Here is a 23,112-nt window from a genome sequence, read left to right as displayed (position 1 = left end):
ACCCCACAGAGGGCTAAAGTTAGGTCCAAGGAAGTCCAGTATACTCATTAGAGAATCACCACTCTAACCTACCTGATCGTAAGTGATGTGACCTAGGTCATTAACCCACCAAAAACTACTTACAACAACAATGGGGAACAATGGAGTGCATGCAACCCCAACGCCAGTACTTGAGAGTCTGAAGGGAGGGGAGGGGGATGACACTACCATAAACTCAAAGACAGCCTAGGCTACATAGCAAGATCCTATCTCAAAACACCAACTAAAAAAAGAGAGTGAAAGAGGAAGCTAGAGAAGAGAAGGGGAGGGGAGGAAAAGGGAAGGGAGGGAAAGAGGAGAGGGCAGGGGAGGAGGAGAGGGCAAGGGAAAGAGAAGAAAACAGGCAAAGACATCTTCAGCCCAACAGAAGCTGGGCTACAGCAGACCTGAAAACTTCAGACTGAAGGACAATGCTACATACACAAGAAATATACAAAAGGCACTTTCTGATATTTTTAAATGTTTAAAAATAATCAACTGTTTAATAATAAAATATTAACACTGTTGTAGGGTTTTAAACATGTAGAATTATGCCAGGCGGTGGTGGCACACACCTTTAGTCCCAGCACCCAGGAGGCAGAGGCAGGCCAGCCTGGTCTACAAAGAGAGTTCCAGGACAGAGAAAGCCTGTCTTGGGGGGGGGGGGGACACAGAGTTAAAAAATACAACATCCACAGCAGAAAGATGGGCTAGAAGCCTGCCACTGCACAGCTATGATGTCACTACAGAGTCATGTAACAACCTCAGGTTCCTGGTGATAAGTGAAAGATACAGTGTCATAAATCTGAGACAGTTAGGAAGAAACCAAGTAGCCTTTTCTTTTACAACTAATAAATATTAAGATAAGTAATCCCAGGGGCTGGGATGTGAGGGACACTCTGCTAGACCGTTTGTCTTATGTTTGATAAAGCAAACAAACAACAAAAACCATACAGTACAGGAAAACATAAAGCTTCATAAATAGCATTCTCTATCTCCTATCCTTTCCACAGACTCTTCCACAGGTAAGTAGCTGTTCTGTGTATGCCCACCTTCCTAAAGACACAACGGAATCCCAGTGCACACCTTCCTAGATACACAAACAGAATCACAGTGCACACCTTCCTAGACACAAACAGAATCACAGTGCACACCTTCCTAGACACAAACAGAATCACAGTGCACACCTTCCTAGACACAAACAGAATCACAGTGCACACCTTCCTAGACACAAATGGAATCACAGTGCACACCTTCCTAGACACACAAACGGAATCACAGTGCACACCTTCCTAGACACAAACGGAATCACAGTGCACACCTTCCTAGACACAAACAGAATCACAGTGCACACCTTCCTAGACACAAATGGAATCACAGTGCACACCTTCCTAGACACACAAACGGAATCACAGTGCACACCTTCCTAGACACACAAGCGGAATCACAGTGCACACCTTCCTAGACACAAATGGAATCACAGTGCACACCTTCCTAGACACAAACGGAACCACAGTGCACACCTTCCTAGACACACAAGCGGAATCACAGTGCACACCTTCCTAGACACACAAGCGGAATCACAGTGCACACCTTCCTAGAGGCACAAACCGAATCACAGTGTGTCAGTCTCTTCTGAGCCTCCTTTGGGAAGTTCCCAGACAGCACGTGGAGTAATCAGCCCTCACTGCCCTCCCCACTGCACTGAGGTCTGCTGTATAATGAACTATTTAAATCATGCCTTCTCTGGGAAAGGGTAACAGGTTATTGGAATTCAGCAAATACCAAGAGAAGGAATGCTGCAATAAACATTCCTATAAAAGATTGGGATAAAAATCAGTTTTCATATTTTCTTAGATTCATTATTCCTAGACTTAGGCTCCAGTTGTATACAGACAATTGCGTAAAGTCATCCCATGTATGAAATATTCACACAGTACTTCCAAAACACATCTCTATGCCTAAGTCACCAAATGAAGGAAAATCATCTACAGAATCAACTATAATCTACTTGGCACAAAATTCTTCCCCATCAGGGACAATCTGACTGAACTTTCTCAGATATGTAACTGAGTGAAAATCATCGTAACTTCCAATAATAAACAGATTACCAACTAGAGTCTGCTATCTGAAATCAGGAGAGCCAATGAGACATTAGCACTGCCTCACTATATCCATCACAGACACAGTGGAGCTCATGCCACAGACAACAGAACTCACACTAATAGAAAGCTAACTGCAGCCCTGCTCATCAGGACCAAGAGTCCTAGGGATTTGGGCCCAGAGAATTAAGTGAGTTACAAGCACACCTTGGGCTTCCCAACAGCAGCATGGTGCAGACACAGCAGTAAGCAACACATCACCACTGTGATGTAAACTGTCACTGTCAACTTGACTGGATCGGGAGTCAGCAGGGGACACAGTTCTAGGGGTGTGTGTGAAGGGTTCCAGATTGGTTTGACTGGGCTTCCCTCCTCTCTGTCCTATGGCTCTGGACAGAAAGCAAAGAGAAAGCAAGTGAAGCACCAACACTGGTTTCTGATTCCTGACTGTGGATGCAATAAAACCAGTGGCCTCGCACTTTGCAGTCATGCCTTCCCCATTACGACTGTGCCCTCAAACTGATAGCCACTAATCACACCGACATCCCATGAGACCTTCTTCTATCAGAGTCCCTAGCAAAGCCATGAGAGGCTCAAAGAATGTGAAGCAAACCCAGATTCTGAAACTCAGGAACAAGGTCATAGGTTGTTACAGGAAAAGGAATTGTTGCAAAGGGAGGAGCCCAGCAATCAGGGTGAGGAAACAAAAACCCAAATCTAGGTTGTAGGCAATGTGGTTCCAGAGCCAATTCTAGGATCCAGTCAGTGCTCAGTGCCAAGCCCCAGCTTCCAGGCTGGCACCCAGGCCCCACTCTGCATGAGAGCTGAAGGCTTTCCTACTTAAAGTTCATTTTACTCAGACCACAGCCAGGTGTCCTTGAGGCCACTTGGGGAAAGATAAATACAAGACTAAGAGAGAAGCCAAGATATATCAGCAGCATCTAGAAAGCCATGTTAGAGCTGGAGAGATGGCTCAGTTACACTGCTAGGTGGACAAGAACGAAGACCTGAGTTCAGAGCCCCAGAACAAGCCTGCACAGCCAGCCTTGCTGAATGGGTGAGCTCCAGGTTCAATGAAAGCCTGTCTTCAAAACATTGCAAAAAGCAACTAAGGAAGACACCCAACATCGACTTCTGGCTTCCACATGCATGCTCCAGTACACACACACACACACACACACACACACACACACACACACACACACACACACACACCTAAAAATTTCTGACAGTAAAACTGTCAAACACAAGGCTACCTCACAGACGAGAGTATAAAAAACATCAACTTCGTAGATAAAAGGGACAATAACAACCTCACTATTCTGACATGGCAAACACTCAGGCTATGGGGGGAGGTTGTTTTATTTTGTTTTTGAGGCAGGGTCTCACTGGAACTCACTGTACAGACAGACTAGCCTTGGACCCACAGAAACCCACCTGCCTTTTCCTCCTGAGTTCTAGTATTAAAGACAAGAACCACCACACCTGCCCTCAAGATTGTTTTAATGAACATGGGGACCCACGTCTGAAATTCTAGCTAAAGCATAAGGATCTTAAGTGTGAGGCCAGCCTAGGTTACACAATAAGACTACTCCATCTGCAAAGTGAAACCTATTACCTAAAACTTACATTATGACTTTCAAGAATCAATTCACTGTTCACACACTGGGCACTGTGTCACAAAGTCTACAATGCTTATTAGTACCCATTAAATACACTCAGATAATCTGAGTCAAGTTGGATCTCAAAACTACTGCCCTAGGCCAGAAAGGACAGATATTATATATAAAAGGAGGAGGAAAAGGAGGAGGAGTGGGAGGAGGGGGCACAAACCTAAGCTATCCAACTTGGTATTCCTACTAGTAGGGGAGCCACTAACTTCTGTCCCTCACCCGGGCATAGTATGTCTCAACAGGGAGGCAGTAGCTGCTCTAGTCTACTTACTCAATCACTTACATTATCTCAGACACCACCCAAAAATAGAATGGGGCCATTACCTTTGCCACACTGAGCACGTAGACAAAATTACAAAAAAGCTCAAGATAGTAAAAGCCCTGAGAATAGTAAGATGACATCATTTACTGGCCCTGGCCCATGTTGAGCAGTCCCAGGTCCTCCACAAGCGTCCCATTGAACCTCTTCAACTGCACTCTGTGCTAGGTGGTGAGGCCCACTCTGCAGACAGGAGAACAAAGTGGGGAGCTTAGACCAACGTCAGGCTTAAGATCTAAAATACCTCAAATCTCAGAAAAAAACCATCCGATTGTCTTGACAAGGAGGAGCAAGATGGATGAGAAAGCTACGTGCTGAAAATGGATAGATAAGAAGCAACAGGGCAGAAGAACCTAAAATGGCTAAAAGACACTTAAGAAAGTGCTCAAAATCCTTGGCCATCAGAGAAATGCAACTCAAAACAACTCTGAGATACCATCTTACATCTGTCAGAATGGCTAAAATCAAAACACCAATGACAGTTTATGCTGGAGAGGATGTGAAGACAAAGGAACACTCTTCCATTGCTGGTGGGCGTGCAAACTTGTAAGACTACTTTGGAAATCAGTATGGTGGTTCCTCAGGAAAATGGGAATCAGTCTACCTCAAGATCCAGCAATTCCTCTTGGGCATATACCCAAAAAATGCACATTCATACAACAAGGACATATGTTCAACCATGTTCACAGCAGCATTGTTTGTAATAGCCAGGACCTAGAAGCAGGCTAGATGCCCCTCAATTGAAGAATGGATAGAGAAAATGTGGTACATTTACACAATGGAGTACTACTCAGTGGAAAACAGCAATGGAATCTTGAAATTTGCAGGCAACTGGATGGAACTAGAAGAAACCATCCTGAGTGAGGTAGCCCAGTCACAAAAAGACAAATATGGCATGTACTCACTCATATATGAATTTTAGACATAGAGCAAAGGATTATCAACCTACAATCCTCATTACCAAAGGAACTAGGAAACAAGAAGGACTCTAAGAGAAAAATGCATGGACTCCAGAGAATGGGAAGGGGACAGGATCTCCTGAGCTAATTGGGAGCTTGGGGGAGGGGAGAGGGAGCTTGGAGAAAGAGAAGGGGCAGAAAGGAGGGGTGAGGAGGAAATGTGGGAGCAGGAAGGTTGAGTCTGGGGAAGAATAGAGGAGAGCAGGATGAGAGATAACCATAACAGAGGGAGCCATTATAGGTTAGAGGACAGATCCGGCACTAGGGAGATTTCCAGAGATCTACAAGGATAACACCAACTGATAATCTAGGCAATGGTGGAGAGGCTACCCTAAATGCCCTTCCCCTATAATGATACTGATGAATGCCTTATATGCCATCCTAGAGCCCTCATCCAGTGGCTGATGGAAGCAGAGGCAGACACCCACAGCTATACACTGAACTGAACTCTGGAACCCTGTTGCAGAGAGGGAGGAACGAAGAACAAAGGGGTCAGGACCAGGCTGGTGAAACCCACAGACCAGCTGACCTGAACAAGGGGGAGCAGATGTCTGGGAGGCCAGCACGGGACTGATCCAAACCCCTGAACATGGATGTCAGCGAGGAGGCCTCGGCACTCTATATGGGACCCCTGGTAGTGGAACAGTATTTATCCCTGGTGTAAGAAGGGACTTTGAGAGCCCATCCCACATGGAGGGATGCTCTCTCAGCTGGACACATTGGGGAGGGCCTAGGCCCTGCCCAGGATGATATGACAGACTTTGAGAAACCCCCATGGAGGGCCTTACCCTCCCTGGGAAGCAGAGGGGGGATGGGGTGGAAGGCTGGAGGAGAGGAAGGGAGGGAGAAGGGATCATGTGAAGCAAGCTTGTTTCTAATTTGAACTAATAAAAAAAATAATTAAAAAAAAAAAAAGAAGCAGCAGCAGCAGCAGGGCTGAAATCCCAGGACTTCTGAGCAGCATAGCTTGAAACTTGGTCTGCTGGCTCTGCCACTTAATGGGAAGAAACTGCAGATGTAGCTGCCTGTTCTATGTAGCCTCAGTTTCCTCAACTAACCAACCCTGCCTGCTGGAATGTCCTGTTGGGAATGGGAGTCGTAAAGGGCTCTGACTCTCAGGCCCCCTCCCACCAAGGAGAACTACAAGCCCCATCTCCATCCTGCCCACAGCAACCCTCAACTCCTCCTTTCTAGGCACTCTAACTCCCTCCAGCATGAGTCATGAGTCTCCTCCCAAATCCCCAGGTCTACCACTACCTACACACACACACACAGACACACAGACACACAGACACACACACAGACACACACACACACCTACACACACACCTACACACACACACACACACACACACACACACACACACACACACACACACACACACCTACACACACACCTACACACACGGGGGGGGGGGAGTGTCAGGGGAAATAAACCCAAAACGAGGGCACATGTAAGTCTAAATCCAGGACAGTGGCATTCTAGGTTGGCAGTGATAGAGAGGAAGACACAGGGTAATCAGAGCACTGTCAAGTCAAAAGAGAACTCAAATTCTCCAAAAGGCAGCAATAACTCCAAAATGACATTCTTGGCTCAGTCTTAGAGTGCTCATGGAGAGATAAAAGCCAACAGTCAGCATTCCTCAAGAACCTGTGAACCTGTGAAATGGCCAGGCGGTGGTGATGCAGGGCTTTAATTCCAGCACTGAGGTAGAGGCAGGCAGATCTCTGTGAGTTCAAGGCCAGCCTGGTCTGCAAAGCAAGTTCCAGGACAGCCAAGGCTGTCATACAGAGAAACCCTGTCTCAAAAAACAAAACAAATAAACAAAGAAAGAACCTGTGAAATAGGTTTCCACTGGCTAGAAATGGCCACTTCCCTTGGCATATTCCTGTAATATATAACAAAGCCCGTGACTAACCTCCAGGCTCCTCCAACGCGTAGGAACATGTACCTGTTAGGGATATCAAAGCCCCCACATTAGCCTCCCCAACTATGCTAGCTCCCAGACTGTTCCAGATCACAATCTGCCTGCCCTGCCCCTGCTAGTCTCTCCTGAGAAACAGCCCTGTCAATTGCCAGTCTATAGTAAGCACGGCGGCTCGACTCTTCTAGACACCTCTTGTGGGAATTCATTCCATGAAGACTTGGGGTACCAGCCTTAGGACGTGGCTTCTTGTCTGCAGACATGACATCTTATAAGGAGAGAGAAGGGGTCACTCACTCTTGTGTGGTCGTCGGAGATAGGATTGCTGCTTCTATTGACCCCAGGGCAGAAGGGAAGACCATGGCGGCTCTCTAGCGGCAGCTCTCTACCTTGTTGTTATTCATGAGTATTTCCTAATAAATCTTTGATATTCTTTTCCTCGGGTTCTCCTGGATTCACATACCTTCACCAATAACCTCTGCTGTTCTCCCTCACACATCTACAATTAAACCATCTCACCAAAGACGGATCGGCCATTTTGGTAGTTCTTCAACTTCACCCTCACTTACAGACACCAACCATGTGTCTTACTTAGCCTAGGGACTGGTAGGAGTTTGCTTTGTGGCATTCAACCAGGATGTGTGATGTATGCGATTACCTTAGGGTCCTGTTAGGAAGAGACCCTCTTTGCAACCAAGGAACCTAAGAAAAGCATCTAATCTCAAACTTGGAACATTGAGCATTTCCTTAAAATGTTTCTGTTTTTATTTGGTTTGCTTGCTTGCTTTTAGTTTTTGTTTTTCAGAGACAGGGTTTCTCTGTGTAGCCCTGGGTGTCCTTGAACTCACTCTGTAGACGAGACACTGGCACTGTAACTCGCACTGGAAAGCTCAAACTCACAGAGATCTGATTGCCTCTACCTCCAGAACGCTGGAATTAAAGGCAGCTGAAAACTCTTCCTTACTGAATTCTTCTATTCAAAAGCTCCTCCTCCTCCTGGGAGCCTAGACATCTGTCACCTGCCTAGGCTCTCTACATCCCAACACCCAAACCTCTCCCTTGTCCCTGCCTAACTCCTATTTAAGTCCTCCACAGGCTCCTCGCTGTGTCCCATGTTAAGGCTGAGTTGGCACGCAGTCCTAAAGGACTATGCATGTCAAGTTCCTGCCTCACCCAAACACCAAGCTAGTGTCCAAAAGTTTTTCCACTACTTCCCAGAGTCACAGACTAGAGGTCTACACCTTCTTCATTCCCACAAAGGAGCTGGTACGACTGAAGACACTTAGAAAAATCAATAAACCAGGAAGACTGTCTGAGGAGTCCCACCCAGCTTCTAACACTATGATGGGCACTCAGACACACACAGTTTACATGACCACTGGAAAACAATTTACCATCTCCTGCCTCAGTTTAGTCAACTGTCAAAGAGCTGCTGTGTAGACTAAATAGACACCTGACACATGGTAACAGCCATTTTCTCAGTCCTTAGGGAAAGACAGTCACACAACCAACCCCATAAAGCCCTCCTCAGGAAAAGAGCTGGAGAAGAGGCAAAGCACCACAATGGTTCTTTGGTGCCAAGTCTTGAAGACCATTGGCCCCACGGCCAACAATGAAGTACCAACACACAGAATATGCTACACACGCCAGCAGAAAGAGCAGAAGAGATTGCAGCTTTGCAACACCCGTGCCAGGTGAACAGTAACTGTGACCTGGGCAAGGGCTAAGAGAATTTGGATAAAGTCTGAGTTATCATTTTTTCTGTGCTTCTTTTCTTTTGTATTAGAGGGGAGGAGTTACAGACAGAAAGCTGCATGCAGAGGCCTGTGCAGGCCTGGAGCTGGAGATACAGGCAGTCAGCAGTCACCCAGTTTGGGTGCTGGAATCCAGACTCGAGTCCTCCAGACAAGCACTAAGCACTCCTAACTGCTGAACCATCTCAATATCCCTGTACTTTTTACTTTTATGACTCTTTATCCTCTGCTTCCTCCTTCCTTTTTTTTTTTTTTTTTCCCGAGACAGGGTTTCTCTGTGTAGCTCTGGAGGTTGTCCTGGAACTCACTCTGGAGACCAGGCTGGCCTCAAACTCACTCTGGAGACCAGGCTGGCCTCGAACTCACAGAGATCCACCTGCCTCTGCCTCTGCCTCCCAAGTGTTGGAATTAAATTGTGTGCCACCAACACCTGGCTTGTTCCTTCCTTTTTTAAGACTTATGTTCCTTCCTTTTTTACTTTTATGTGTGTGTATGCCTGTGTGTGTGTGCACGAACGGATATCCTTAGAGGCTAGAAAAGCACCTCAAATACTCTGGGGCAGAAATCACCGATGGTTGTGAGATGTGCCACATGAGTAATAGGAATTGAACCTGTGTTATCTCCAAGAGCAGCTATTGCTCTTTACCACTGAGCCATCTCTCCATCTTCTTTCTTTTCGTTTTGAGACAGGGACTACACATCATCCCAGACTGGCCACAGACTTAATACATAGCCAAGGATGACTTTTAATGTCTAATACCGCCTCCACTCCCAAGTGCTGAAATTACAAGCGTGGCCACCATGCCCAGTTTATGTGGTACTGGTGAACCTAGTACTCAATGCATGCTAGCCAACCATTGTATTAACTGAGCTACATCCCAGACACTCTCTAAACTACTGCCCCTCTGCACAATTCTTTCTTTAATTTTTATTTATTTTATGTGTATGATACTCTATTTGCACATACACCAGATGCCAGAAGAGGGCATCCAACCCCATCACAGGTAGCTGTGAGGTGTCATGTGGCTGCTGGGAACTGAACTCTGAACCTCTGAAAGAGCAGCCAGTGCTCTCAACCACTGCACTGAGCTGTCTCTCCAGCCTGTCCTCTATGCAATCCTTAAGAAGAAGCTTTGTTTGTTTGTTTGTTTTCCCTCTTGGTTACTTGAGACAGGGTTTCTCTATGTAGCCCTGGCTGTCCTGGAACTCGCTGTGTAGCCCAGGCTGGCCTTGAACTCAGAGATCCTCCTGCCTCTGCCTCCTAAGTGCTGGGAATGGAGGTGTGCACCAGCACTGCCCAAACAAGGTGCTGAGCTGTGAAGGCTCCCACTTACACCACAGCAGCAGGCGAGGCAGCAAGGGTGGGTAAAGGACAGTGGCTAGGGACAGAAGTGTGCCACTTTTAGGCAATGCTTTCAACAAGTCCCAGGAAACACTCTTTAAGGAAACTGTCCCCATTTTCCACAAACAAATACATAACCATTCCTCTTCTCAAGATCCATAATACCCTATTCTCATATAGATACCCAGAAGCCTACATGTCACATGCCACCTTCTGCACACAGGTGTCTGGACCACTTACAACCTGTCATAGCTCTGAGAGCAACTGAGGATGCAGAGTGAACACCAAGTCCTATTCTCTGTATGACTCACTTGTTACACAGAACAAATCCATGGTAGAGCCCTAAGTGGTGGTTATGCAGTGACAGAAAACAATGCACATTAGGCCCAGAGTGACAGAATGCCAAGGGTGCACAGGACAGAGTGCCACCTTACCCAGGACAGACGACGTCTCCCAAAAGGCCCCAGGAGAGCAGCGCTACAGCCCAGGGAGGATCTAGTTGACCTGCCTGACCTGAGTGCAGACTCAGTCTCTCTTTGAAAGAGGCCTTTCTCCACCCCCATGCACGCCACCTGCACTGTGTCAACTGTCTGCTGTAATAAACTGGTGAATGTTGTTCAAATATGACTTATTTGCTGGGGCAGTTTAAAGGAAGAGAGCCTGGTTGGCAGGCAGGAGGACTCCCTTCATCCCCGAAACCACAAAACAAGCAAGTAGGGCAGCACATGCTTATAATTCAAACACTCAAGAGGCAGAAGCAGGAGCACAGTCATGAGTTCAAGGCCAGCTAGGCTAGAAGTAAGTTCCAGGCCAGAGAGGACTATGCATTGAAGCTCTGTCCCCCCAAAAAATAGATGATAGACAGACAGATAGATAGATAGATAGATAGATAGATAGATAGATAGATAGCAGCATAAAGCCAGGTATGAGGCTATATACCCCTCATCCCAGCACTTGGGAGACTGAAGCAGGAAGACTACAATGAATTTGAGACCAGCCTGGGCTACAGAGTGAGGCCTTGTCACAAAAGCAAAACAAAAGCAGGAATTGGTCACCAATATATCTCCAACAGTTAGGAGGACCTAGTACCCAGGGGTCTCTTGATGAACATGAGCTCAACTGCATGAGAATTAACTGCTTCTCCCCTGCACAGCACCCCAGCCACTCTGCCTAAGCACAAAGATCCTCCACTCCATAGACACCTTCTTCGCTAACACAAGACAAGACACAAACCAATGGCTCCCGTACAACAGATCAACCCCTTTCGAATGCCCAGTATGTCAGAAGCTTCCCTCGCTGCCATGTCACTTAGCAGTGGGTGGAGAACAGCCACACTGTGTTTCTACCTGGAGTTTGACAAGGATGCCTTTCTAGGGACAACTCAAATAAGGTACATGGTCCCCAAGGCCACATAATGCTAAGTTCAGGGCCAGATGAAATATGGAAATGGTACCTACATGTTTATAAACAATGATTTCTCATAAATTCCAAGTAACACTCATACTTATTTTTAATAGCATAAGCTTACAGTCTGGTTTATGTGTTTCATTGTATGTATTTGCCCAAAAAACAAGGTCAAGGTCCTGAGACAGCTCAGCAAGTAAAAAAAGCATTTTCTTCACAAGCATGGTTCAAGCTACCCAGCACCCACAGATGGAAACACACATTTGTAACCCAGCACTAGGAAGGCAATTAATCCTGAGGGATGGCTGCCCAGCCAGTCAAGCCAATCAGTGAAGTCAAGGTACAGTGAGAAGCCTTGTCTTTTAAGTGGGCACCCAATGTCAATCTCTAACCTAGACACACACATGAAAACCACAAGGTAAAGAACAACTTTTTAATGGGCTGCCTTCCTAAGTGGTACACACTGGTAACTTCTAGACTCTATATTCCAGGCCTAGGCAAATGACGAGTGACATTTATGAGACAGTTCCTCACTAGTACAGGGAAGGGCAGACAACACCCTGAGGTACAGAGGGGCACAGGAGGGGTGCTCTTAGTTGTCAGTGTAAAATAAACACCAGCAAACACAGACCTCTATGTGCACATCGAGCATCCAGCGCTTGGCTTCTAAACTGCATTCTAACAGAAACCAGACCCTGGGAGAAAAAGGCTGGAGCCTCTGAGGTAAGCAGGGAGTGCAGGAGCGCAGGGTGAGTCTGGAACCCGCTGCTGTGCAGGAGAGGAAAGAAGGCTCCACACGAGTCAGCAAAGCAGCAAGGGAACAATGAAGAGGGGCCCTCGACAAACCAGAAGTCAAAATCACAGTGACACGTGAAAAAGAGCAAAGTGACATAGATGAGCAGGACAGAACACCACCATGGGCCTTCAAATGCATGCTCTGAGCAATGCCCACCTCAACCTAAACCCAGAGCCTCAGGCTGAGCACAAGACAAAGAGACGCCCACAAAGTGAAGACACTATAAAATGTAGTCTTCAGCAATGTCAAGGTCAACAAATTCATAGACAGAGGAACAGCAAAAGCGGACACAGCAGTGCACACAGTGGTCCTCAGGAGGCTGAAGCTGGAGAAGCAGGAGGATGGCTTCAGCCACAAGCCTGGGCAGCACAGCAACAGACAGGTGGGCAGCGGGAGGGGCCAGCAGAGGTCCCAAGAGCTGGAAGAGAAGAAAACACAACTGAAGTCTACAGTACAGCTTTCAGTCTGGGAAGAGAAACAAACAGACCTGGAGGTGGGGGCAGTAGTGACTGTCCTTCCAAGGCCCACACATTAAAGATCTGGTCCTCCACTTGGCACTTGGGGGAGATGATGGATTTTAAGAAGCAGGACCCAATGAGTAGTCTTCTCATCAGTGAGGGTGCGGCCTTGCACTTGCAGGGTAGCAGAGCTCAGGCCCTACGCCCTCTCTTTTTGGCTCCAACGTGGGCTCCAGTCACTACATGCTGCTGGGGATGACAGACTGGGAGGTCAGAAGCACAAGCCAAAATAAATCCTTTCTCTTCCTGATGTATTGTTTCTGATATCTGTACAGTAACTAGTGTTGATCACACACAATGAGGGGGGGAGACAGGGAGAGAGAGAGAGAGAGAGAGAGAGACAGAGAGACAGAGAGAGAGAGAGACAGAGACAGAGACAGAGACAGAGACAGAGAGAAGTTTTTCAAGACAGGGTTTCTCTGTGTAACAGCCTTGGCTGTCCTGGAACTCACTTTGTAGATCAGGCTAGCCTCGAATACATAGAGATCCATCATGCCCGGCTGTGGACGTTGTTAAAGTCACTGTGTGTCTAAACATAGCTAAAATCTTACCACATGGAAAAAAGAAAGAAAAGAAAAAGAAAAAATATCCAAGGTGGGGAAATTCTAATAAAAGCTCCTTTAGGGTCGGGTGGTGGTGGCACCCTGAATCTGAGATAAGAGTGTGTGCAAGCTCATTACACTGGTCTCCTATTCTGTAAGTCTAAAATTATGTCAAAATTTAAAAATACAAATGGCATTAGCTGAGAACAAGAGACCCATCGGAAATAGCACTGCTGTCTCTGGGTAAATGAACACCAGCCTCCTGTGAGCCGCCTGTGGCTGCTTCCTGTTCTGCCTCCAAAGGTATCAAGTTCTCTGCAGCAAACCCCCCAGCACCTGACAGGTTCAAGGCTTAAGAACATGTTACAGTGTTAACATACAATGCCAAATAGTTATGGAAATGGCATTTCCACTTATTAAATTAGAATTCAAAGATGTCAAGTTTCTGCTCTACTGAAACAAGTATCACTCGCATCTGGAGTAGCAGGCGGGTCATCTACATGGAGTCACATGCTGTCCTGCAGAGACTCTAGTTCAGAACTCTACCAGGTGATAATGAGGAGGAAATGCTTCGATCCATTCTGGGACTCTTTCACAGCTGAAAATAAACATGGCACGTTTATAAAGCAGATGCTTTTGTACTGACTCCTGAGGTTCACATGAGACACTCAGAGGCAACCTTATGTGCTTCCAGTGCCAAGAAAATAGAGGAACTGACCACTGGGTAGTCAGCAAATGCCTGGCAAGCTTGAATTTTAATCCCACATCCCAGTCAGATTCCCTGACTTTACCTCCCTCAGGTCAGCTGAAGTGATAAGCATCCTCCATTCTGCTGTGGTTACATCAAGGACTACCTACCCTCAAGGACTCGGGCCTCAGTCTCACTGAGATTACCACTGGCCCCCTCCACCTCTGCTGTCATCCCTTCCTGAGCCCTTTACTCCCACCCCCAGACACAAATCTGGGTTTGATATTCCCCAGGCTTCCATGCAGGAGTAGCTGAATATAATTTGGTCGATGTGTCTGGGTCCATAAAAATGGCTTCCCTTCAGCCGGGCGTTGGTGGTGCACACCTTTAATCCCAGCACTCGGAGGCAGAGGCAGGTGGATCTCTGTGAGTTCGAGGCCAGCCTGGTCTCCAAAGAGAGTGCCAGGATAGGCTCCAAAGCTACACAAAGAAACCCTATCTCAGGGGGGGAAAAAATGGCTTCCCTTCATCCTGGTCAGAGAGTTCAAAACCATCCTTACTCTTCCAAGGCTACAATCATAAGACCTAAAGGTCTAAGGTGTAGCTACTATAGGATGTTTGGTCTTAGGTGTGGATGTCTTATCTAAATAACAATAGACTTGGGGCTGCAGAGATGGCTCAGCAGTTAGGTTAAGAGCACTACCTGCTCTTCCAAAGGTCCTGAGTTCAATTCCCAGCAACCACATGGTGGCTCACAGCCATCTGTAATGAGATTTGGTGTCGAACACTGTACACATAATAAATCTTTAAAAAAAAAAAGAAATAACAATACACTTGGTCTAAGATGTGCTTACTCTTAACCCTCAAAGCCTAACCAGGAATTTAATCTAAGACTAGGTTACTAAACGTTTAGAGAATTAAGGAAGTCTGTTTGTTCCTTGTGTCATGATAAAAGTCTTCCTCTTTTTGGTTGGGGTATATAAGAACGTTGAAGAATAAACTTGGAGTGTTCAGTATCCACTGGATTGCCCTCCTGACTTTATTCTGTCTGTCTTTTCCTTAGTTTCTTTACCTGTTTCTCAATCCATACTGCCCAGCTCAGGTACGAACCGGGCAAGTCTGCTGGATCCGACTAAAGTTCCCAAAGTCAGGTCCCTATAGATGATCCTCAACATGAGTCCTGTTTCACACCAGGACTCAATACAGGTGACAAATTTATCTGATATGAAAGCCCTAGTGACACCATCACTCTCATCTACAAACATCACTGACACACTCATCAGTGTATCATGAGTGGGTGATCTTCTATCATCATAGGAAGCAAGACCCAGAGGACAGACAGAGGACAGCTCAAGTAAACACTCAACCTTTCTGAAATGACTCAAGACTACTAACAGTTCTCCTGAACACAGAGGGCCGACCGTGGTCTCCTCACGTACATACGCACGCAGGCACGCAGGCAAGAAAAAGTCTAGAGCTACTGGAGCATGAATTTGGCAGTCACTATGAAGCTATAAGTCAGGCAGTGACTGCCCAATCACACATTTGTCACAGGAAAGCCACACCCCAGCCCCAATTCAGAGACTCCACATTCTCCTAATATCTGTATGCAAAGATATTAGAATGACAGCTGGGCAGAGGTTCTACAGAGCGAGTTCCAGAACAGCCAAGGCTACAGAGAAACCCTGTCTATGAACAAATGAATGAATGAGTAAAGATTAGAGTGAGTAGCAGACTAAGTGAGTTTTTTGGTCTTTAATGTCACTTAAGTCACCACCTGACCTCCCCACCCTCCTCCTGACTACACAGCTCTCAAACTTTTGCCAGCAGCCTCCTTTATGCTCTTAGAGCGTCTCTGAGGCCCCCAAAGAGGTTTTTTAATGAGTTACATTTATCAACACTTTCTGTATTAAAGGGCAAAACATTTTAAAATGCAATATATTATTAATTAATTTAAAAGTAATTATAAACTCATTATTTATTCAAACAACTAACATTCTGTGAAAAAAATAAGTATATTTTCAAAAGTGCTAGTGAGACAAGTGGCTGTGTTCTCCATTCTTGTAAATCTCTTTACCCTGTAGCTTCAGAGAGTACAGCTGCATTCTACCATGTGTCTGCCTCTTTCCCAAGAGGAAGACCAAAGCCAGAAAGGGCAGGAGGATGCAAACATTCCAGCACAAACGGATGCTCAGTAGGTGGTATTCTATAGAGTTGAAACCATCTGAATACTACAGCCTCTGTGATGCCACAAGCCCCACACTCAAGCCCACACTGACTTATTGGTTCACTAGATAACGCAGGTTTCAAATGTTGACATACTCCATTCTACAGTAGACTGGGGGGGGGGGGGGCGTTCACATGTTCACATCATGTTCTCATTAGAGCACTCTAAGTACTCAGATCTGTCAACGGCCCACAGCAGAAAGCACTGTCCTTGATGCTGCTTCATGTATAGCTCCTATCCATTTCCTGTGACACCAGCACCAGCTGGCACCTGCCATGAACCCTGCATGGGAATGTTTTGAGACAGCACAATAAGTTCAGTTTCGCTTTTGTGAGAAGTGGGCTGTGTTTCTCAAGTGCCTCTTCCTTTCACTGCTGCCATATTGCTCGTGTGACTTTAGGCAAGTCACCTCCTTAGGGCTCCAGCATCCTCACCAAGAGCATGACGATGATAATCCTACGTGACTTTCGGCGCAGCTGAGCCTTAGGAAGTCCTCCTTCATCAGGACATTTAATTGGGTCCCTTCTTTGTACCTAGAACTGCTGGGGACCAGCACAAACTAACTCCTTGTTTTATAATTAAAGTTTCTTTTATCTGGTTGAAGGAATGTGGAGAATATCAGGGAAATGGTGACCCCCAAATAGCCATGAGTTCCTGGGTTGCTGCTTCAGACTGAGCAATCCAGAAGGCCTCTCTGAGAAAGTGACCAAGACCTGAAATAAGGAAGGGTCAAAGATCAGAGGGAAGATTATCTCAGGCATCACTATTGAACAACAGGCAGGCAGTTTACAAAGGCTTCAAGACTGTACTCTGCTCTACCATTTCAGAAACACAGCACCAGGAAGCATCAGAGCCTCGGCCTCAGAAGGTCCCTTGACCACTCATTATGCACGAAAACTCAGGGCACCGGCTGGAGATTTGGCTCAGCCGTTAGGAGCACTGGCTGCTCTTCTAGAGGTCCTGGGTTCAATTTTCAGCTCCCACATGGCAGCTCACAACTGTCTGTGGCTCCAGTTCCAGGGGATCTGGCACCCTCAGACATACATACATACATACTGGCAAAAGCCCAACTTGCATAAAAAACAATAGATAAATCTTTAAAAAATAAAAGGGTCAGGGCAGAGCATGTGTGGAGCTGCCACCACCCAAACAAGACACTTAGCTGTCTAGACGAGGACTGTAGCCAGGTAGATCAAGCAGGGCAGTCTAATGTAAGATACGCCGTGAGGTCATCCACAAGTCATACTGATGCAACTAGGCAGGGTAAAAAAGAGAGGGAATGCAACCGACTAAATGGTGGTGAACACTGTGACCAAGACAAAGTAGGCAATGAGGCGTCCTGAGTGACGGTTCAGGGAGGTCAGAACTAAAGCAAGCTGTGAGTGAGTGTCACTGGCATGACAGAATTGAAGCCATGAATCAGACAAGATTAGTTCACAACAAGACACATCCTGGGCACTCCTCACTTAGGTGCCAACCAGCAAAGAAGTCTGAGCAGCAGCCAACAGCAAACCAAGAGGAAAATCTGACTTCCATGAAAACCCAAAGCAAAAGATGAACAACTGCACAGAAGGATCAGCTGGATCAAATGCAAGTAAGTCAAACAGGTTGAGGACAGAGAAGGACCTTTAGATTTAGCAACAAAAGATCAGCACAGACAGCAGGCCCCATGTAGTGAGACAGAGCCTAATTGGAATCCTTTAGGAAGGGCACAAGGCCAGGCAGAGAGAAACACAAGGGACCAGGAAGTACTCCAGCCACACAGGCTCCTGATACAGTTACATGTACACACCTGTGGACTACACACAATGGCCCAACACACATATGGACTGTGCTGATCAATAGCCCTACATACATTAGACGGTGTGTCTATCAATAGTCCTAATCACATTAGATGGTATCAACAGTCCTACACAGACAACACATACATGTCAATACTTTCTTTTCTTTTTTTTAAGACAAGAGCTCACTCTGAATCCAGGCTGGCTTGAAATTTAATCATTCATATGTGTAGCCCAGGCTGGCCAAGAATGCATACTCCTGCATTCACATACCCAGGTATGAGCCACAATGCCTCTTTCAGGACAACAGTTCTCAGACTTCCCAGGTCCCATTCCACATATATGCCGGGCAAAAGATCCATCTGAGACCAAATATCCCCACCATACCTCTGTCCATCAGGAAAATGAATACTGTAAGAACTATTTTTTTTATTATTTTTATTTTATGTACATTGGTGTTTTGCCTGAATGTATGTCTGTGTGAGGGTACTGGATTTCCTGGAACCGGAGTTACAGACAGATGTGAGCTGCCATGTGGGTGCTGGGAATTGAACCCAGGTCCTCAGGAAGAGCAGTCAGCGCTCTTAACCACTGAGCTACCTCTTCAGCCCCGCTGTAAGAACTATTAAGTACAACAGTAAAACAAACAGGGAGACCCATACAACCTCTATTTGCCACCAGCCCATGAATGACTTATGTTTAACTCTAATTCATGTATGTTTCTAGTTATTTGACAATTATATTTCCCAAACACTATTGATACATATATATATAGCATTCCCCATATATAGAATTAACCAAACAACAATCTAAAGTAACTTAGTAATTAAAATGTTAAGGGGGTGCTGCTCTTCCAGAGGTCCTGAGTTCGATTCTTAACAACCACACGGAGGCTCACACGCATCTGTAACTGGTCCCACGGGACATGATGCTCTCTTCTGATGTGTAGAAATACATGCAGACAAAACATCCATATACATAAAACAAATAAATCTTTTAAAACTTAATTAATTGCCGGGCGTTGGTGTTGTACAAAGGCAGGCAGATCTCTGTGAGTTCAAGACCAGCCTGGTCTACACAGTGAGTTCCAGGACAGGCTCCAAAGCTACACAGAGAAACCCTGTCTCGAAAAACAAAACAAAAAAATTAATTAACAAAAGAACAGAGAGCTGCACCTCATTCTCAGGAAGGTGCAAGATCAGGCTCTCAGAAGACAGCCCACACAGTGAGACGACTGGGACTGCTAATAGTTGCCACTATTGCCTGTCACACATGAATAACCCGCAAGCCAAACCTTCCCCCAAAGGGTTTGTTTTGCCTTCACTGTCAGAATGTTTTGCTTTTAAATCTCTGAATTAAGACCAACATTTTAAACTGAAAGGCTTGCATGCAAAAATTAATTAATTAAAAAAGACATAATGGGCTCACACCTTTAATCCCAGTGAAAAGCAGAGACAGGTACATCTGTGGGAGTTCAAGGCCAGCCAGGTCTACATAGTTATCATCAGGCCAGAAAGGGCGACATAGTGAGAGCCTATCGTTAAAAAAAAAGTTTAAAGGGGGCTGGAGAAATGGCTCAGTGGTTTAGAGCACTGACTGCCCGCCCTTCCAGAGGACCTGAGTTCAATTCCCAGCAACCACATGGTGACTCACACCATCTATAATGGGATCTGATGCCCTCATCTGGCCTGCAGGCAGACATGCAGATAGAGCCCTCACATATATAAAAACACATAAACAAATAAACAAATCTTAGAAAAAGAAAAAAAGAAAAGCTGGCCCTGGTGATGCACATCTGTAATAACTAGCATTCCAGGAGACTAAAGCAAGAAGACTGCTGCAAGCTTGGTGCCAGCCTGGGTTATGCAGCAAGTACCAAGGCAGCAGCCACAACCATGACACAAGGGCCATCTCAAATAAACAGACTTTCTGGCTTACAGGAAAGAGCTCACTGAGGCCCAAGTGCCTCATCAATGAACACATCCTTCCAGAAAAGGCACCAGACACTAAGTCAGCCAACCTGTGGCATCTGTCTTTAAGCATGAGACACTCTCCTAACCTGCCCAGTTTCGTTCATTCACAACACCTTCCAACTCGTGTGGCCATTCAATCTTGCAGCCTCTATTCAGGAGACCCTGTGACACCAAGTCTCACAAACTTACTGAAAATGTCAGCTGACAATTTTCCTCTTCACTGAACAATTTGAAAAGGCCAGAGGCAGCAAACTTTCTTCCCTGATCTTCTAAGTAGCAAGTCAGGAGTTACTAAGAACTTACATTCCCCCCACCCCCACCCCAGGCAGGTTTCCCTGTAGACCAGGCAGGTCTCAAACACAGAAACTGGCCTGCCTCTGCCTCCAAGATGCTGGGATTAAAGGTCACCACCCAGCAAAACAAACACACACACACTTTAATGATAGGTGTTCTGCCCCCAGTGGTGGCGCACACCTTTGATCCCAGCACTCGGGAGGCAGAGTTAGGTGGATCTGAGTTCGAGGTCAGCCTGGTCCTCAAAGCTACACAGAGAAACCCTGTCTCGAAAAATCAATAATAATAATAATAATAATAATAATAATAATAATAACAACAACAACAACAACAATAGGGGTTTGCCTGCACGCACATAACTCTTGAGCTTGATTCCCAGCACCAATAAAACTTGACATGATGGTGCACACCCCACCCCAGGATCAGAAACTCAGGGTCATTCCTGACAACATGGCAAGCCAGCCTGGACTACGAGAAACCCAGCCTCAAAAATAAAAAAAAAAAAAGAAATTAAAAAGTAATGCCTACATTAAAGTGCAGCCTAGTGGTGGTGGTGGTGGTAGGGCCACACGCCTTTAATCCCAGCACCAGGAGGCACAGGCAGGTGGATCTCTGTGAGTTCGAGGCCAGCCTGGTCTACAGAGCGAGTTCCAGGACAGCCAAGGTTACATACACATCAGTTTAAGTGCAGGTTTAGGGGGCAACAGAAACCACATTTCTAAAGAACAGAAAAAAATTTAAGTGAAAACTTCACCTAGAATTTAAAAAAAGAGTTGCTTTAAAACAAATTTTATATATGCATTGCAACCAAAACATTATCTCGTCATAACTAGTTATCTCGTCATAACTAGTAACCCAAGTTACTAGTTATGTCCATAAAACGGGCTTTTTATGCAATCTCTCTAAACCATCAGTTTATTATCTGTATTGTTCTTCTTTGCCACAAGGTTTACACTCAGTAGTACAGGCTAGCCTGGAACTGACTGTGACACTCCTGCTTTAGCCTGCAGAGTGTCAAACATGCCCAATCTAAACTGCTTTTGAATGAACTTTTGTTTGTTTGTTGTTTGTTTGTTTGTTTGTTTTTTTGAGACAGGGTTTCTCTGTATTGCTTTGGAGGTTGTCCTGGAACTCACTCTGTAGACCAGGCTGGCCTCGAACTCACAGAGACCTGCCTGCCTCTGCCACCCGAGTGCTGGGATTACAGGCCTGCGCCACCACCGCCCAGCTTGATTGAATTTTTATAACCTAAAATTCAACCCAATCAATAACCAAAACATTGGTTACTTCTAGAACTATGTTAAGTGTTTGACATCATGCACCTTTTTAAAACAACCGCCTCCTGTAAAAATACACATAAACTATAAACAAATGATGCGTGACAACAGCAATTTCCTCTTTTATACTGAAAAGTTCACAGGAATCAAAGAAGCCTGGCAGGAGTAAACAGTAAAGGCAAACTGAGAGTGCCCCCCTTTTGTTAGACTATTAGAGGGTGGAAAGACGAGCTCAGCAGAGCTGAAGCTGTCTCATGACACTCCAACACCATGAGAGCTGCCTAGAACCTGAACCCAAGTTCCAACCTCTGGGGAGAGTCTCTTCCACTGAAGACACAGCAGCAAGAAGTCACATACACGGGGAGTCACGCTTCCAAACAAACCGTTTGTAGGACTGGGATGGAGCGCGCTGCAACTACCTTGTCAAGTACCCTGTTTCCTGGCACTTTGCACCAGACAGCTGTCCTGGCTATTTCAAAAACCAGACCACAAAAGCAGACTAATTGCGCGGGTTCATGTCTTATTTCCCAAACTGTCTTTCCTCTAAGTGTTACTAAGTATATTAAAAGACACATAAGCATCTGCGGTACAATTAGCTCTTAATTTGATTTTTTTTCCCTGAATTAAAAACTTCATCTGAATTCACGAAGTAACCTCTTGGCCATACCAGCCACGTACATCTACGTTCAACCAAAACCGGAGTCTGGAGCAGCTGCTGGGTTTTAGTTTAACATGCCGCACGTGGCTTCCAGATACTACCACCCCCCCACCCCACCCCCAAGAAGCTGTCCTTGCTCAGGACTTTGTGACTCTGAGAAACTTTCCAGGTCCGGGAGGCGGATGCCATGGGGACCACTTACCCGATCCTTCATTCTCCAGCTCTGCGCTAAAGACTTGGAGCCTTCAATTTTCTCGCAGTGTCTCTTCTTCATAAAAGCCAGAGGCAGGTTCCAGTCTGTCACGTCGGCCTCCTCGTCCTCCCCGAGTCCCACCAGAGGCGACGGCAGCATCTCCGCCTCCATCGGGGGGAGGGGGAGGGGGGTCCGGGGCAGCAAGCGCTCAAGGACCTCCAGCCTGAACAGCTCGTGGGGCCCAAGCCGAGGGGCCAGACTCGGCGGCGGGGAGCCGGGGTGCGCGGAGCCGGGGTGCGCGGAGCCGGGGCGCGGGCGGGAGGCGCGGGAGGGGGTTCCAAGGAGGGGCTCTCGCTCGGGATCGCCAACTCCGGGCGGGAAGTCGGTCGGAGGGGGCGGCGGGCGGGGCGGGCGCCCGGGCGCCGGGCCGCTCGGCGGCGCGCTCGGGCCTGGGGTGACCCTGCTCTCGGCGGATCCGGGGCCGCAGGCCGCCCGCTCGCGGGACAGGCCTCGGGGTCGGGCTCCGGCGGTTCGGGCTCAGGCCGCCGCGCTCAGCCCTGCGGGTCCCGCACTCGCCTGAGGGGCTGCAACCTGAGGCGGGACCGGCCCATCGCGCCCGCCCGCAGCCGGCTCCTCAGCCCCCGGTCCCCGCGGCCTGGCCGGCGCCGG

The 23,112-nt window shown here is 46.7% G+C and overlaps 1 protein-coding gene across 4 annotated transcripts in view; it reads right to left on the bottom strand.

Moving 5' to 3' along the window:
- Positions 1–22,836, bottom strand: part of Rptor (regulatory associated protein of MTOR complex 1) — a 258,920-nt gene extending 236,084 nt beyond the window's left edge. For 2 of the 4 annotated variants that reach the window (XM_027425467.2, XM_027425470.2), the window contains exon 1: positions 22,453–22,835. In XM_027425467.2, coding sequence (XP_027281268.1) covers positions 22,453–22,614 — 162 coding nt within the window. In that variant the 5' untranslated portion in view covers positions 22,615–22,835. Of the gene's footprint in view, positions 1–22,452 lie in introns of all 4 variants that reach the window. The other 2 variants (XM_027425469.2, XM_027425468.2) reach the window with 2 other exon arrangements.
- Between the last annotated feature and the right edge of the window lie 276 nt (positions 22,837–23,112).

This window comes from Cricetulus griseus, chromosome 7 (assembly GCF_003668045.3).
Source record: "Cricetulus griseus strain 17A/GY chromosome 7, alternate assembly CriGri-PICRH-1.0, whole genome shotgun sequence".
Taxonomy (NCBI): Eukaryota; Metazoa; Chordata; class Mammalia; order Rodentia; family Cricetidae; genus Cricetulus; species Cricetulus griseus.
Note: the sequence above shows the minus strand (reverse complement) of the source record. Positions and strands in the feature narration are given on the sequence as shown.